Source organism: Phycodurus eques, chromosome 16, assembly GCF_024500275.1.
Source record: "Phycodurus eques isolate BA_2022a chromosome 16, UOR_Pequ_1.1, whole genome shotgun sequence".
NCBI classification, from domain to species: domain Eukaryota; kingdom Metazoa; phylum Chordata; class Actinopteri; order Syngnathiformes; family Syngnathidae; genus Phycodurus; species Phycodurus eques.
This window is the reverse complement of record NC_084540.1, coordinates 15,973,852-15,990,442: the sequence shown is the minus strand read 5'-3', so window position 1 is coordinate 15,990,442 and position 16,591 is coordinate 15,973,852. Positions and strand designations below refer to the sequence as shown.

Genomic DNA, 16,591 nt, shown 5'->3' with positions numbered 1-16,591 from the left:
TCCAGTGGTTTCAATACTGAAGTGTAAAGGATAATGATAAAACATGATATCGATATTTAATCCAGTTGTAACGATGCTGCAGTGTATTGGATCACAACACAACACACATATCAATGTTGATATTGGATCCAGTTTTATTGATACCGCATTGTAATGGATAAGGATATGACATTGCAATTTCGGATATTTGATCCAATAGGAGCGAACCAATTAGCAACTGTGGTTGGCTCTGTTTATACACACCACACTGTCATGTATGTCTGGTTCTCTGACGCGTTTGCGCCATATTGACTCTCTCTGCTCTTATGCGCCCCATGCAGGCTTCAACCCACGATGGGACTGCACGCTCAGCTTCCAGCTGCAGGTGCCCGAGCTGGCATTGGTCCGCTTTGTCGTCGAGGACCACGACCACACGGCCAAGAACGACTTTGTGGGACAGTTCACGTTACCCTTCACCAGCCTGCGTACAGGTAGATAAACTGGTATCTTGACTGACAAATGTTTTTCAGGTACAAACTGCCATTCGGCTGATTCTTCAAAAGTGGCTTTCAGCTGTTTATTGCCACTCCCAGTCAAGCTTAGTTGTGACTGCCACCATGCATATATTAGTTTGTTTGTATTATCATGCCCCTAGGTAGACAAGGCGCACACACAGACGGAGAAGCACATTGAAATATCATGATGCACAAACTGTTTAATTATTTAAACTCTATTTAACTACGTTATTATTATGTTTGTATAAAGTGTTACAACATTATATAGTGCTATGTGCTTATTAAAAATAAATAAATTAAAAAAACTTTTTTTTTTTTAGGAGGCTGGACAAAATAATGGCATTTCCATTCATCTCAATGGGGAAAGATGATTTGAGATACGAGTGTTTTGAGTTAGAAGTGTGGTCACTGAACGAATTAAACTCATCCTAATCGGTGACATTCATTTAGACAAAAATAGTGCTTTGCCTCCATCTTGTGACATCTTGGTGCCAAGGAAATATGTTGAAGTGAGTTGAGGAGAAATCTGGGTCTGTAAAGTTAAACCTTAAGCTATTATTCTATTGCATGAATGGCAGCATGTGGGTACACAGGTGCAGCTTCTGCCAGATAGGGGAAGAGCATTCAATTGTTCTGGATGGATAGATGAACAATGACAACATTATTTGTAGTCAATAAATATTTTCAAAACATAAAAGTAAAAAGGATGGATGAATAATTTCACGCAGCACACTAATGTGGAATAACTGCTCTACATTACCAAGACCCAATGTTGTTGTTTACTAATCTTTGATCATCTCCTCTCAGGTTACCGACACGTGCACCTGCTGAAGGCCGACGGGTCCCGGCTGGCCCCCGCCACGCTCTTCATCCACGTTAAAATGTCCCGCAAAGGTGTTCCCATCAAACACGTGTGTGAAAGTACACCTTCCCCCAAGAGAAAAGTGTAAATGTTACAAAGTGAGAAATGTTAGCTGGGGGGTTGGGGGCAAACGCTTGTGCTCAAGGGCCACACTGGATTTTTTTGTACTAATAATTCATGAATAGATTTTAATTAAATTTAGATTTATGTAGTAAAAAAGACAATTTAATGCAACAAATATTACCCATCCCTCCCTTCGTTGGACACAAGCAGCTCTTCCTTCCCTGAAATCATAGTGCGCTGTTTTTGTTCAAACTAAAGATGAATTAATATGATCGCAAATGAGATTAATGAAGTACTAAGAACAAATGGGGAAAAAAATATATAACTTACTGTACTTACAGCACTTTTTAATGTCTTGTGTGTTTTTACCTCCACAACTTGAATTTAAAATGACAAAAACAAGCAGTATTACATTAAAAACAGATGTTTATGTGTGTCCTAATATTAACTTTATCTCGAACATGCTAAATTTCACTAAGGAAAGGAAATGAGTCAATTCACTTATTTTGACTTGGAGACTGTCGTGTCTATTTCTGTTTCTTGTCCTCTTTGTTGCCAAAATAGAGTATATGAATTGACTGATCATTACATCATCCTGAAAAGTTAAACCTTTCAGTATTAAAAAGTTTTTCGCAGTTTAACAGGTCATTATATGCAGTGGTGTATTTATTGTGACTGATGTCTTTATTACAAATTAACAAATCATCTACTAGGACTATTATACAGTATATAAGAGAGAGAGAGAGAGAGAGAGATACTCAAAGTCATTAATTTTGGGAGATAATTCTTTGTGTTAATCTTTTTGTTGTTGTTTTTGTAACAAAGTACTTTTTAGTGCTGGTTCTCCTTTAACTTTCTCATGCAACCATGTCATTGTCGTCCGTGAAGTGCCAATAAAGTTTTAATAAATTGATTAGTGTGTATGATTCTCAGAGGATAACTTCCCAACTGTATAAAAGGATTTCACAGCGCATAAACCATGAGTTCATTTATTCCCACCCCCCTGAAGGGAACACAATTATTTGAGTTAGTTTCCAACATTAAATAAGTAATAATAACATAAAAAATAATAAAACACTGTCCCTTTTCACTTTTTAATGTCTTTTAATGTTTTTACCGCTCCAACATGAACTTCAAATTACAAAATCAAGCAGTTAATCAAGCAGTAATTCAGATTTTCACTTCACACTTCCCCCTCTTGAGGCAACACATTATTGATTTTTTTAAGGTACTTTTTGCTGACCATTATCCTTTCCACATACTGGACTTCTAAACGCGTGACAATTTTAAGGCCTTTATGGACAAAAATCAAGTCATGGGTTTCAGTTAATTGCCAACAGACTGACCACATGGCTCCAATTCCACACACTGTTTTCCTCTGAAATGTTACATTTTTCATGCTAGGTCTCAAGTAACAGGCCCTGGTTGCAATCTTTACCCCAATTTCTTCAATTAACCTAACATGCATGTTTTCGGAGTGTTGGAGGAAGCCCAAACATCCGGAGAAAACATGCAAGCACGCGGAGAACATGCAATCCTCAAACAGGAAGGACAGCACAGATTCAAACCCCGACACTCAGAATTGTGAGGCACATATGCTAAACACTTTCATCATGCTACCCCTAATTGTCCAATGAACGGCATTTTTACTACTGTGTTTACCCCCAAAATATATACTGATAATTCTACAAGGGGATCTTCGACTTTGATTAAATACACAAAAACATAACACATAATAGTCAATGTGTGATATTTTTTAGCTATATACGCAATATTATAAAAATATATTTACTGACACTCGCAGTGAAGGAAATGCTGATGTTACCGGCGGCTGACCAATCACAACGAGGGATGTTTAAAGACCTCGAGGACACGCGCAGTCGTCTCACTTCCTGGTTGAAGATGGCGGATGAGAATGAGACAGCACCGCTGCCGGAGAAACAAGACGTAGAGGACCACGGACACTGTAGCGACTGTGAAAATGAGGAGCACCACTTCGACGATGGGTAAGACCGCTCGGTGGGCGTCGCGAGGTTGAGAGAAAATAGTCTCGGGATAACGAGACAAAGTTAACGGCGAGTGCACGCTTGCCATGGCGAGATTGTTGGGAGGGGGAACTAGTGGATGATGTCCCGCCCTCATGTTATTGGCTGGAGAGTGTGTTGGCCTGAGTGTTTTGTGATGTGATTGGTCAGCAGTGGTAAAAGTGGGCGGTATTTCATTGGCAAGTCCTTAGCAAGGCGTGGTTTGGTCGATCGCGAGCCGAAGTACGCCTTGAAACAACGATAGTAAGATTCATATTCACACATTGAGCTCTTACAGAATATTAACAGCTTTGACTAGATTTATAATCTTCAAAATTTACCCTTACGTGTGTGTTTAATGTGTCAATATAACTAAAGAAATCAGCGTTGATCCCCGGTTAACGTTTCACAAATTAGCTCCTAAAGCTAGCGACTGTAGACAATGTCCCGCCCACTTGCCTTCACGCCATTGCCTGGGGAGCGTATTTGTTTGAATGTTCTATGTTGTGATTGGTCTCGAAAGGTAAAAGTGGGCGCGATTTCATATCAAGCCCTGGAACGCTTAGCAAGGCGTTGTAGGCTAGATGAAAATAAAGCTAATAAGCGACCCGGCCACACATTTTGAGCGTACAGAACAACAACACTGCTTTGACACGACCGACACGTTGAAAGCGCAGCGTCGTGACTACGATTAATGCGTCTCGTCAACTATGGAGGTCGCGCCGATGCCCCGTTGACGTTATGCTGATTAGCTTCGCGAGTTAAGCTAGCTGTCAAACTCTTTTGTCTGTGAGGATATCTTGCTTTTTCGATGGAGTCGAATTAAAAGCAAAAATAAGACCAGCTTTGTAGTGTTTGCTTTTGATAAAGGCGTTTAACAAAGACGCCCTTGTTAACTTGTTCCTTTTAACCACCCCCTCCTTTCATTTGTTATATAAATGCTCCCTTTTAATAAACCCAATGTGGAATATAACACAGAAAACACGCATTTTCATGAGTAATATTAATTAAGAAGTCTTATGTGAAAGCAGATGTAAATATGGAGGTGTGTGTGTGTTAGTGGCGTCGGCAAAATGTGGATGGATGTAAATTACAGCGTTTGCCAAGATTTAGATAAAGGCCTAAAATGGTGGTACAGTAATGCGCTCTGTAGTTGGTGATGTCAGGACAGTACAGTCACCCGTCGCTGTGCATATACCATTTACAATTCGATGTGCTCCCAATTATAATGTGATTCACTCCCTTTACAATCAACCTTTGCATTTCGTGGGGTTACGGACCAAAAACTCTCCAATGGTAGATGCCCCCACCCCCAAATGTTTCTAATTGCCTGTATTAATAGTTCAAACCCTGATTACATCCTGTACTATGTTCCCAAAACACATTCATTTCAAATTTATCTTATGACATCACACTTAAAATGTGAACCCTCGTCAATCGCAAACCCACCGATGTGCAAGTTTATCTGTCGCACGTGAGTATAAATATTTGCACACAAAAAAAAGATAAACCACCTAGTAGTGCCTATTCACATGTATATATTTGTATACTTTCTGTAACACCATAGGAAGCTTCCTAAATACCCTACTCCTTCTGAGGTAGCATGTTAGCAGAGGAGTAACGAGTGTTGGCCACAGGCTGATAGCCGGTCGGCTTTATGGCGAACAGGAGGGCAATGGAAGATTCCAATAGAGGTTAGGCGAGGCTCCTTGTGGGGTTGCTGCCAGAGAAAGCAGGGTTATAAACTTCTCAAGGTGACTTGGAGGGAGAAAAAGGACCGTGTCACTGAGTCAAAAACATAATACAATGGCTAATAGTATAGTAGTAATTGGTATTTTTACACGTTGTGAAGCAGCGACATGTTCTCGCAGTTGTGGTGTATTTTTCTCAAATCAAATCATCTCTAAGCATGATATGCAAGTGTTTTGAAATCACAGTTTGGAGTATATTCAGGATTTATTTTGAACTATAGGTAATTATAAACATCACTCACTTTAAGTAAATTTTATTTATACAGTACCTTTCAGTACAGTACCAAGAAGACTCAGTGCTTTACACAGTTAAAATACACAAACGTACAGTTAAACCGGAGTAACAGTACATGACACTGTACTGTATCTCTTGATGTTATGAAGCAAAAAACAAAACAAAAAAAAACAGTTTCAAGCTGGGTCGAGCATAAAGAACACTTGTGACTAAGTGGAAGCCCATGGAACAACCCATACAGAATGGTTTGTTTGTCGTTCATTGTCCGGACCCCTTGTTTGCACCCCTTTGTATGTACATACATGTATACATGGATGGTCGCTCACCCCCTCTGCAAAGGGCATGTGATGAGCCTTCTGGGCCCCGTTTCCCTCGGACAATAATGAGATTATCCCGTGTAAGTATGCGGACAGAAGAAGAGGGATGAGTGGGTGTATGGGTGGGTGAGTGAGTGGGGGGTGTGTGTTTTCAGAGGTTATGTGGGTGCAAGGGCAGCGGTTTAAAGTGATTTAAACTGGACCTAAGGTGAAGATATGTCCAATGAAGGTAAAGCAAGTAGTCTGGAAGGGGTGGGGGAGTCGTATGTGACAACCTCTTTGATATTGTTTAGCCATGGGGGAAAACTAAAATAAACTAAAATAATAATTTAAAAAACATTTATGTATATTTTTTACATTCTAAAACCAGTTCAGGTCAATAAAAGATTATCATCATCAGTTAACATAAATATGATATTGTTCTACTGTGCTTGTTAATGTTCATTGTTCTAACTTTTTCGGTTGTATTTTAATAGATGGTTGTTATTAATTTGGGGGGGTGTAGAGTTGTACCAGGATGTTGGGAAAGTCACAGTGTACTTATCTTTTACATGTAAATATTATATGTACAGTGAACGCCCGCTCTTACCATGGGATGGGGACTGAGCGATCCAAAAAGGGAGTCAGGGACCAACCTTTTTAGGTGAGTGTCAATGACCTATAGATGCCACAAAATGGTGGTAAAGCACCTTTTTTAATATTAGACAAGGCTATGGCCTGACTAAATAAAGCTCCTCCCCTCAGGATAATCATAGTTGCTTGTCTCCAAGATGCCACCAGATGGTGCCAAAGCAATATTTTTTTTTATATCTGACAGATTCGTCCTGAGCACAAACTGCAAACGGGTGAGTTTTTCAGCGAATAATGGAGGATAGATTACCCAAATGCTGAACTGCAAATATTCAGGGGTACTCTGTATTCTGTATTGAAACAAATCTGTTACTAAAATATAACTGCACACTGACTTTCCGAACACCCTGTATAATTGTGTAAAAATTTTATGATTGATGCCTTATTTTATTTGTATATACAGTGGGTACGGAAAGTTTTCACACACCCTTACATTTTCCACTCTTTGTTATATTGCAGCCATTTGTTAAAATCATTTATTTTTTTCCCCTCAATGTACACACAGCACCCCATATTGACAGAAAAAAAACGTCATTTACATTTTTGCTGATTTAGTAAAGACAAACTGAAATATCACGTAGCCATAAGTATTCAGACCCTTTGCTTTGACACTCCTATTTAACTCGGATCCTGTCCATTTCTTCTGCTCATCCTAAAAATGGTTCTACACCTTCATTGGAGTCCATCTATCCATCCATCCATTTTCTGAGCCGCTTCTCCTCACTAGGGTCGCGGGTGTGCTGGAGCCTATCCCAGCTGCCATCGGGCAGGAGGCGGGGTACACCCTAAACTGGTTGCCAGCCAATCGCAGGGCACATACAAACAAACAACCATTTGCACTCACATTCACACCTATGGGCAATTTAGAGTCTTCAATTAACCTACCATGCATGTTTTTGGGATGTGTTAGGAAACCAGAGTGCCCGGAGAAAACCCACGCAAGCACGGGGAGAACATGCAAACTCCACACAGGCAAGGCCGGGGATTGAGCCCCGGTCCTCAGAACTGTGAGACAGACTCTCTAACCAGTCGTCCACCGTGCCGCCTGGCTGAGTGATATTTATTTTTTTATTTTTTAATAAATCTGCTAACATTTCAACAATTCTGTTTTTTTTCTGTCAATATGGGGTGCTGTGTGTACATTAATGCGGAAAATATTTTTACTTTAAATGATTTCAGCAAATGGCTGCAATACAAAAAAGTGAACAATTTAAGGGGGTCTGAATATTTTCCGTACCCACTGTATATTATAAAAATTGATGGGATATTTTATTTGGATCATTTTGTGTTTGTGTACCAGTGACAGGGGTCTGGGCGACGAGAGCGGTGCCAAGAAGAAGAAGAGGAAGCAGAAGAAGAAGAAAAAGACCAGCGCGGCCACAGAAACATCCCAAGACCCCCTCGCCAAGGCATAAACATTTACAACTTGACTTTTGAAGCCAATGCATCTCATCATGATTTTCATGCTTTTCTATGCTCAACTGGTTCTGGTTGGAAGACAAGGCCCAACTTGTCATTGTTTGCTATATGGCTAAGCAGAAATCTCCCCGGTTCATCGCAGGAGTTCCACACCCACAAGCGCTATGTGAAAATGTGTGTTAAATAGATATCATACAACAACATTAGCAATGTATTTTATTTCTTTGCTTCTTAAATTAGGGATTGAACATGATTTTCAAGTGGCGTTGTGTTGATGATGGTGCGCAATGATATACGATAGCAACGTAAGATAAAATCGCAACTTGAATAATGTTGTTCGGTAACTCTAGCAAGATGATGGTTTTTTTTTTAAGAATTTCCTGGAAAGTAATGATTTTAGAGATGGAGGATTATACCCAACAGCCAAAATATGTAACTTGTCCTTGCTGAATATTGACTCACTCTGTATTGTTTTATTGGTAAATAAAGCTGCATAATAAGCCGGAACTGGCGAATATACGTCCCATTCTCGCAAATTTGCACTCTCGTGATAGGGAAAAGACCTAAAAAAAATGATGTCCCGCATAAATGAGTGGATATTTTCAACAATAAATATGTAGTAGATTTAGGTAAATAACAGCTGATGAAGAAGAAATGCACATTAAAAATATAACAAAGTTTTGACATCTTGGGTGTAGTTCACCATTATTCAGTTAGAATAGAACTTTTTGTATTGCATATAAAAGTTGAATAAACCTAAATGTTTAAAAACAAACAGGTCTTCAAGATTACTGTAATTTTTCATGTATAATGCGCACCCCCAAAATCAACTGCAAAAATCAGGAAACCCTTCTAAGTATCATACATACCATCGATTTGCTGCTGTCCATATGCCTAAAACATGATTATCTGTATTTTATTAGGAAAATAAATATTCTGCTCTGTGTGCATGCGCTGACGTTTGTGTTGCTGTAGCTGACACCAGAACAACCAAGTCACGAACAGAACATGACCATTGTCTTCTCTCGCTGCTGCTCTATTTTGCTTCTTGCCCGCTCACTTTTACAAGTTCTTTAAGGATCCGAACAATTTCTTTCACCGCTTCTTCATTGTGTCTTCTGTCCCGCAGGTGAATTCACTGCCCGCTGACAAGCTGCAGGAGATCCAGAAGGCAATAGAGCTCTTCTCAGTGGGCCAAGGTCCCGCCAAGACTATGGAGGAGGCCAGCCGGAGGAGCTACCAGTTCTGGGACACACAGCCCGTGCCCAAGCTGGGTATGACCACCGCCACCAACATCACATGTTAACCAAACTCCGCAGACAACTAAAATGAACCGCTCTTGTGTGTTTCAACTTCAGGCGAGACTGTGACATCGCATGGTTCCATCGAGCCTGACAAGGACCACATTCGTGAGGAGCCCTACAGCCTCCCGCAAGGCTTCTCTTGGGACACCCTGGACCTGGGCAACGCTGCTGTGGTAAGATGTAGGCCGTAAAATACTTTATCATTTAGTTAGGATTTATTTTTTATTTTTTTCTTCTCACTGACCCAATTAAATTCAATGTAAAAAGTCAAGCTACCACTTTCCAGTGGTTACCATAAATATAAGTGTAGTTAATGATAGCCACTCGTGGCCATGTCTTCATGATACAGTGAACCCCCGCTATTCACTGATGATAGGGACGGAGACCTGCCCCAAATAACGAAAATTCTGCCAATAAATGTCAGCCCTCCTAAAAGGGGTATGTACTGTAATTGGATATGGCTGCCGCAAGATTGTGGGAAAACAAAACACAGAGGGTCATAAAGCATCGACACCATACATCCGGCATGTACACAATCCCGAACCCAAAGTACCTATACTATTCAGAGATTAAATTATTCAAATATGGCCCATTGATGGTATTGTTCGCACACTATTGCTTGCTTGGGCGACTGCGGTTCAAATCCTGGCTCCGACTGTCCGTTGTCGAAGTGTCCTTGGCCCCTAAATTGCTAGCACAAACTGACGTGACATCACATGGGCAAACGTATATGGACACAAGCGCTTTACGCAAACAGTTTGTCATTAAGGGGAAAGGAAACCTACATTTTTATTTTTTTGCAAGAATATGTTGTATGTGGGCGGCATGGTGCACGACTGATTAGCACATCTGCCTCACAGTTCTGAGGACCAGGGTTCAAATCCCGGCCCCACCTGTGTGGAGTTGACATGTTCTCCCCGTGCCTGCATGGCTTTTCTCCGGGTACTTCGGTTTCCTCCCACATCCCCAAAACATGCAGGGTAGGTTAATTGAAGACTCTAAATTGCCCGTAGGTGTGAATGTGAGTGGTTGTTTGTTTATATGTGCCCTGCGATTGGCTGGCGACCAGTTTGGGTCTACCCCGCCTGTCGCCTGAAGATAGCTGGGATAGGCACCAGCACGCCCGCGACCCTGGTGAGGATAAGCGGAACAGAAAATGGATGGATGGATGGATAGATGTTGTACGTGCCACCACAAAACAAAACACGGGATTCTCGTTAATATTGTGTTCATCAACTGCCAACAAACTCAGGGCGTGGTCATTTTAGGCAAGATTACCCTCTGCTGTAAGAGCTCTTGACCAGTTCAGTTTGACGTTGACTGTGAACAAGTTGCATTCATGGGCAGCCAACAAAATAGGATGTCTCAAACACACTAAAAAACACCAAGGAATTAAACCTAACCGCAACACCAATGTTCCACAAGATGGGGCCAAAGCAATACTTTTATTTCTTTGGCCTGAGCACAAAAACAGCAAATGTGATTTATTTTTCATTGAATAACTGCATATACGTTCCCCAAAAATCTGCAAATTTGTGAATGCCCAACTGTGAATATGCAGGGGTTCAGTCGACTGGTCTCTGGGTATTGCAACATGCTGTGATGTCATAACCAGCAGCCTATTTCACACTAACCTCCTGCAATAGTAAAAATAATAATAATACAATAAACTAAAATCATGTGGTTTAATCATTACTTTTTTTTTTTTTTAAACCAGCTCAAGGAGCTCTACACTCTCCTCAATGAGAACTATGTGGAAGATGATGACAATATGTTCCGATTTGACTACTCCCCTGATTTCTTGCTCTGGTGAGTGTTTTCATGTGTTTTGATGCTCAGCCAATTTCAAGAAGTACTTTTTTTCCTCATCTAATAGGTGAGTTTTATTGAATTAGATATTTTTTTTCCCATCCCTTCCGCAGGGCTCTCCGGCCCCCTGGCTGGCTGCCTCAGTGGCACTGCGGGGTGAGGGTGAACTCCAACCAGAAACTAGTGGGCTTCATCAGCGCCATCCCCGCTAGTATCCGCATCTACGACATGTGCGTAGCTGTCTAATAGTGTTTTAATACAAAAAGACAACGGGGTTATTAGTGTGTTGGTGTTGTTTTTATTTTAGTGAAAAAAAAATGGTGGAGATCAACTTCCTGTGCGTCCACAAGAAGCTCCGAGCCAAGCGAGTGGCCCCGGTCCTGATTCGGGAGATCACCAGACGCGTCAACCTGCAGGGCATCTTTCAGGCAGTGTACACGGCCGGAGTGGTCCTGCCTAAACCCGTGGGCACCTGCAGGTGGGGGTCCTGACTGGGAAAGGAAGGCTGTGTTTGGAATCATTTACTCATTCCCTACTCTTTAATCACAACATAGAGATATATATTAGTCAAATGAAAAATCATTTTTGAACACTATTTTGGGCACAATTAGAGCGTACCAGATCAATGTCAACTAGTGGACCTTCTGTAATTAGTATTGAACAAATAAATTATAATAAATTGTAAGCTGTGCGTATCTTGAAAAATGAAAAAAGCACTTTGTCAATCTGTGTTGTGATGTGTTGCTTTTTCTATTTCTGTGCAACACATAATGGGAGATATTGCTTTTCGTGTGGCCATCGGTTGTTCTCTACTTTCAACATGCATTGAGGGTACTACATAGGCCGGGGGTGTCCAAACCGTTTCTTCCAAGGGCCACATGCAGAAAAATCCCAACGATACAACGGCCACTGACATTCTTCACCTTGTAAGCTTTACTGTCTCCCCGAGGTCGGTTTGGGCTACCACACAGTCACCAGCGACTTTATTAACCAACATGGACTCCCTCTCTCCTTTATTTAACACGCAAAACTAAACCATCAGTGTCCGTAAAGATTTGCGACGCAATCAGATCTTGTTTTATATTGTCACTGTCAGGTTTAAACTAGGGTTGACAATCTCTGGCATGAGGCCGATTCGATGCATATCTTGATACACAGGTTACGGTTCGATTAAAAAATGATATCTTTAGGGGCAGAACAATAGGATTCAGTTTAGTGTGGGAGCGATATGATTATTCGCTCTGATCCGGTGTCGAAACAGTGCGATAGTGAACATTTGTTGATGTAGCTGTTCATCGTAAGAACCTTGACTTATCCCAATTCTATAAAATGAGATGTCTAACCCTATTTTCAAGTATGTAAAAGACCACTTATCTCTGAGAATTGTTTACAATCTGCAGCGCAAATATCTGACAGATTTTGTATCAATTATGAAGTCTGCTACCGATACAGTCATATCTTTCTCCTTTACGAAGAGATCTCCGGTCGCATTGGTTTATCGTTCCTAAGACTAGTGTAAACTTCCTACAGTGGGAGGAAAAAGTATGTGAACCCTTTGGAATTTCTCAAATTTCTGCATAAATTGGTCATAAAATGTCATCTGATTTTCATCTAAATCACAAGGATAAACAAACAGTCTGCTTAAACCAATACGACCCAATTATGTTTGTCATATTTTTACTGATAACATCGAAACATTCACAGGAAAGGATGGAAAAAGTGAACCCATGGAGTAATAACCGCTAAATGAAATGGACCATGTCAATTGCTATATTAATATACCAGTGTGCTGAAGGCCCCTAAAAAAGGGACAGTGGGAAGCTAATGGCTCCCACACTGTAGTTTGGGCACCCCTGTCAAGTCACTACACATTCGAACAACACTATAAAATGGCGACCTCACTATAGGACACTAAACATTGGCTAGTGATTGATTCCAAACACCGCCGATGTCATGGCATCCCATGCGGGTCTGCATGTGCTCAGTGAGCACTTCTCTTTTGTGTGCAGGTACTGGCATCGCTCGCTAAACCCGCGCAAACTGATCGAAGTGAAGTTCTCCCACTTGAGCAGGAACATGACCATGCAGCGGACCATGAAGCTTTACCGCCTGCCTGAGGTCTGTTTGGGTGACCGCACAAACTGACTGTCCTCTTTATTAGGTACACCCCCTGGCCTCACGTACCCGACATGCACTCGCTCTCTTCACCCGCAGGCCCCCAAGACGTCGGGTCTGCGGCCGATGACAAAGAAGGACGTGCCAGCCGTGTGCAGCCTCCTGCGCGAGTACCTGAGCCAGTTCAACCTGGTGCCCGCCATGAACCAGGAGGAGGTTTCCCATTGGCTGCTGCCCCGCGACAACATCATTGACACGTACCTGGTGGAGGTAAGGGGAACGGGATAATATCACACTTCATCAAATAAATGTATAATAATTACATCACAGGGTGCCAGCAGTATTTTTACAATGCAATAGGAGTGACACATCATTATTTATGATGACACAGCATTAAGAACGGAAGTAACCCTGTTAGTAAAATTACAGTGTAGGGCGTGAGCCTTGATGCGAATGTGATCACCCTGTCAGTCTACTTTGTGATGATTTAAATATATTAACATGCATAATCGCTATTGGAATATTAAAGTACATATCAAAGTTAATTCAGATTTCTATAGTGGGTAGGCACTCCAGACGCACAACTATTTGCTACAAGCATTAAGTAAATTTTCCATATTATGTAGTAAGTGTCACAGAAACGTAAGAAAGAAGTGAACCATTGCAAAAGGTAAACTGTGTACTTTCTGACAACGAGAAAACGTGGTCCTTTTCCTGGCAGAACGAGGGCAAAGTGACGGACTTCCTGAGTTTCTACACACTGCCGTCCACCATCATGAACCACCCGGTGCACCGCACCCTCAAAGCCGCCTACTCCTTCTACAATGTTCACACAACCACCCCACTGCTGGACCTCATGTCGGACACCCTCATCCTTGCCAAATCGGTGCGTAATAGAACGTGTCTATAGGTAGTCCTTTTCCATCTACATCAGCTGAATGCGGCTTTTTGTCCCTTTTTTTAAAATTTTTTTTTTGGGGGGGGGGCGGCTCATACAGAAAGGTTTTGACGTCTTCAACGCACTGGACCTCATGGAAAACAAGACTTTCCTGGAGAAGCTCAAGTTCGGCATCGGCGATGGCAATCTACAGTATTACCTTTACAATTGGAAGTGTCCCAGTATGGGCTCGGAAAAGGTACCCTTAGTGTATTTTAATGGAAAATTGCATTCATTTTGATATGGTAAATAATATAACAGATACAGTTGCTATATAAACTTGTGTTTACGCAATTGCAGATGGGATAAAAACTTTTGTTTACTCAATTGCAGATGGGGTGGGGGACATCTATAAATGTTAGCAGTCTAATACAACGCATGTCAAGTTAAAGGGTTAGGGTTAGACCCTAACCTATACAAAATAGGTTAGGGTCTATTTTGGAGAAATGCAGCAACAAGTGAGGCAGATTGGGCAGTAAAATAATGCACCTAATTTCGAACCGTATTCCTAAAATGTTCCCAATTTACCCCAAATTCTGGCCCATTTCCAATTGTCTTCTGCCCAAATGGTAGCCAATTTCTAACGATATTCCCCAAATGGTGTTTCCCATAATTGAGGCCCATTTGTAGCTGCCTTCCCCAAAATGGTAGCCCATGTCAAACATCCATCCATCCATCCATCCATCCATTTTCTGAGCCGCTTATCCTCACTAGGGTCGCGGGGGTGCTGGAGCCTATTCCAGCTATCTTCCGGCGAGAGGCGGGGTACTCGCTGAACTGGTCGCCAGCCGATCGCAGGGCACATAGAAACAAACAACCATTCGCACACATTCACACTTACGGGCAATTAGAGTTTCAATCAACCTACCATGCATGTTTTTTGGGATGTGGGAGGAAACCGGAGGGCCCAGAGAAAACCCGCACATGCACGGGGAGAACATCCAAACTCCACACAGGCGAGGTCGGGATTTGAACCCTGGTCCTCAGAACTGTGAGGCAGATGTACTAACCAGTCTCGCACCATGCCACCCCTTTTAACTGTATTCCTAATTACCCATTTCTAACCATTTCCCCCAAATGTTGCCTGATTTTTGATGGTTTACTGTTTATAAAGTTCTTCCCCAAATTGTAGAGCATTTCTAACCCCGTTTCTTAATGATGCCTCAGTTCTAATAGTATATTCCTCAAAATGGTGTCCCATTTCTTTGTCTTCCCTCAAATGGTTGTCTGTTTCTAACCATATCCCCCAAATGGTGTGTTATTTCTGTTTAGGTTGGCCTGGTCCTGCAGTGACCCTCCCCCCCACCCCCTCCACCGCCCAAATCTGACGGCGCTAAGTGTTATAAGACAACCGCGACTGCACCATCGCACCTGCCACCTGACTGATGGGCTTGAAGACTCTTTCAAGAGAGGAAGCCCATTTTTACTTTTGTTTTTTAATTTTGATGTTTTTTTCAGTCCTTTTGGAACTTTTTTGAGCTGCACTATTGCTGCCAGGCAAGGGGAAGCCTGCCTAACCCCCCCCCCCCCCCCCCCCCCTGCCCAACACACACACACACACACACACAAACCTTGAAGTTATTCCAGTTACATCAAAGCCAATAGTTGACAAAGGAGGGTCAGGTACCCAGGTACCAACACACACAAGCAGTTTGCGGGGGTCACTGCATCACACCAACTATAAAGAGACAACAACAAAAACGTAAATAATCAACAGCACGACTGCTAATTTGTGGTCTAAAATGCGCACTACTACTGTTTTATGTTTGGAGTGATTATTTTTTTTTGGGCAAGTACAATTTGACATGAATTATAGAGGTAATTTTAAAAAAAAAAAAAAGATTTTTTTAAAATGGAGAGGCTCTTCATGTTGTGGCGATGACCTAACATAAGATAATAGCAAGGGCTTTGCTCATTCCCGCTTGATCGTCTCTAATTTCCTTATCCAGGTGTCCTTCGAGAAGAAAACTAACTGAATCACAGCGGACGAGGTACAAAAGGGGTTTTCCCTCGATTTGCCATGCTGTGATTGTGTGCACCAGACTTTGACACCTTTGTTATCAATAAACCTGCTGTTAAAGCTCACTAATACAATGTCTTGCTGAAGGGTTCGCTGCATTTTCCGCTACTAGATCATAAGATCGCGACGGCCAATGTGCAGTTTCAAAAGTCTAAATAGAAGCTTGCAAGTGCGGAAAAAGCGATGTCCCACATTTCAAACTGCAGTGCTGAAAGAGTGACAACTGGGAGGGGTAAAAAAAAAAACAACTTTTGCAATCATGTTAAGAAAATGGATGACAGCATGTGAAGCTGCGAGTGACCTCTTTGGAGCAAGAAATAAAATCAACAACAAAATTATTTTTCATTTCTTGTCAGAAAAAGACCATACATGCGCTTATGTTTACATATTTTGTGGATTGTATTGCCAAGCAACCTTATTCAGAACCAAGTTCCACTGGATTGTTTGCAATAGAAGAGTTCCGCAGGGGAGTGTCCTAGCTCCTATATCTTTTCCAGAAATGGGGCTACATACAGTACAGTATACATACAGCATGGGGTGAGTTTTCTCACTTTCCTCTAATGTACCCTAAAAGGCTAATTACCTAAGTTATTGGTGTGTTCCCAAGCACA

At 41.7% G+C, this 16,591-nt stretch overlaps 2 protein-coding genes across 8 annotated transcripts in view; both read left to right on the top strand.

Moving 5' to 3' along the window:
• plcd3a (phospholipase C, delta 3a) overlaps positions 1-2,332 on the top strand; it is a 31,754-nt gene extending 29,422 nt beyond the window's left edge. For all 7 annotated transcript variants that reach the window (XM_061700443.1, XM_061700447.1, XM_061700445.1 and 4 more), the window contains 2 exons: positions 321-470; positions 1,302-2,332. In XM_061700443.1, the coding sequence (XP_061556427.1) occupies positions 321-470; positions 1,302-1,444 (293 nt within the window). In that variant the 3' untranslated portion in view covers positions 1,445-2,332. The remainder of the gene's footprint in view (positions 1-320; positions 471-1,301) is intronic.
• Positions 2,333-3,281: 949 nt separating this feature from the next.
• LOC133414316 (glycylpeptide N-tetradecanoyltransferase 1-like) lies at positions 3,282-16,253 on the top strand. The gene is made up of 12 exons (XM_061699578.1): positions 3,282-3,425; positions 7,677-7,785; positions 8,925-9,069; positions 9,154-9,272; positions 10,817-10,908; positions 11,022-11,138; positions 11,216-11,386; positions 12,918-13,026; positions 13,123-13,293; positions 13,745-13,909; positions 14,022-14,159; positions 15,233-16,253. The coding sequence occupies exons 1-12, from the start codon at positions 3,322-3,324 to the stop codon at positions 15,251-15,253; spliced, it is 1,461 nt and encodes a 486-aa protein (XP_061555562.1). The 5' UTR covers positions 3,282-3,321; the 3' UTR covers positions 15,254-16,253.
• Positions 16,254-16,591: the final 338 nt, after the last annotated feature.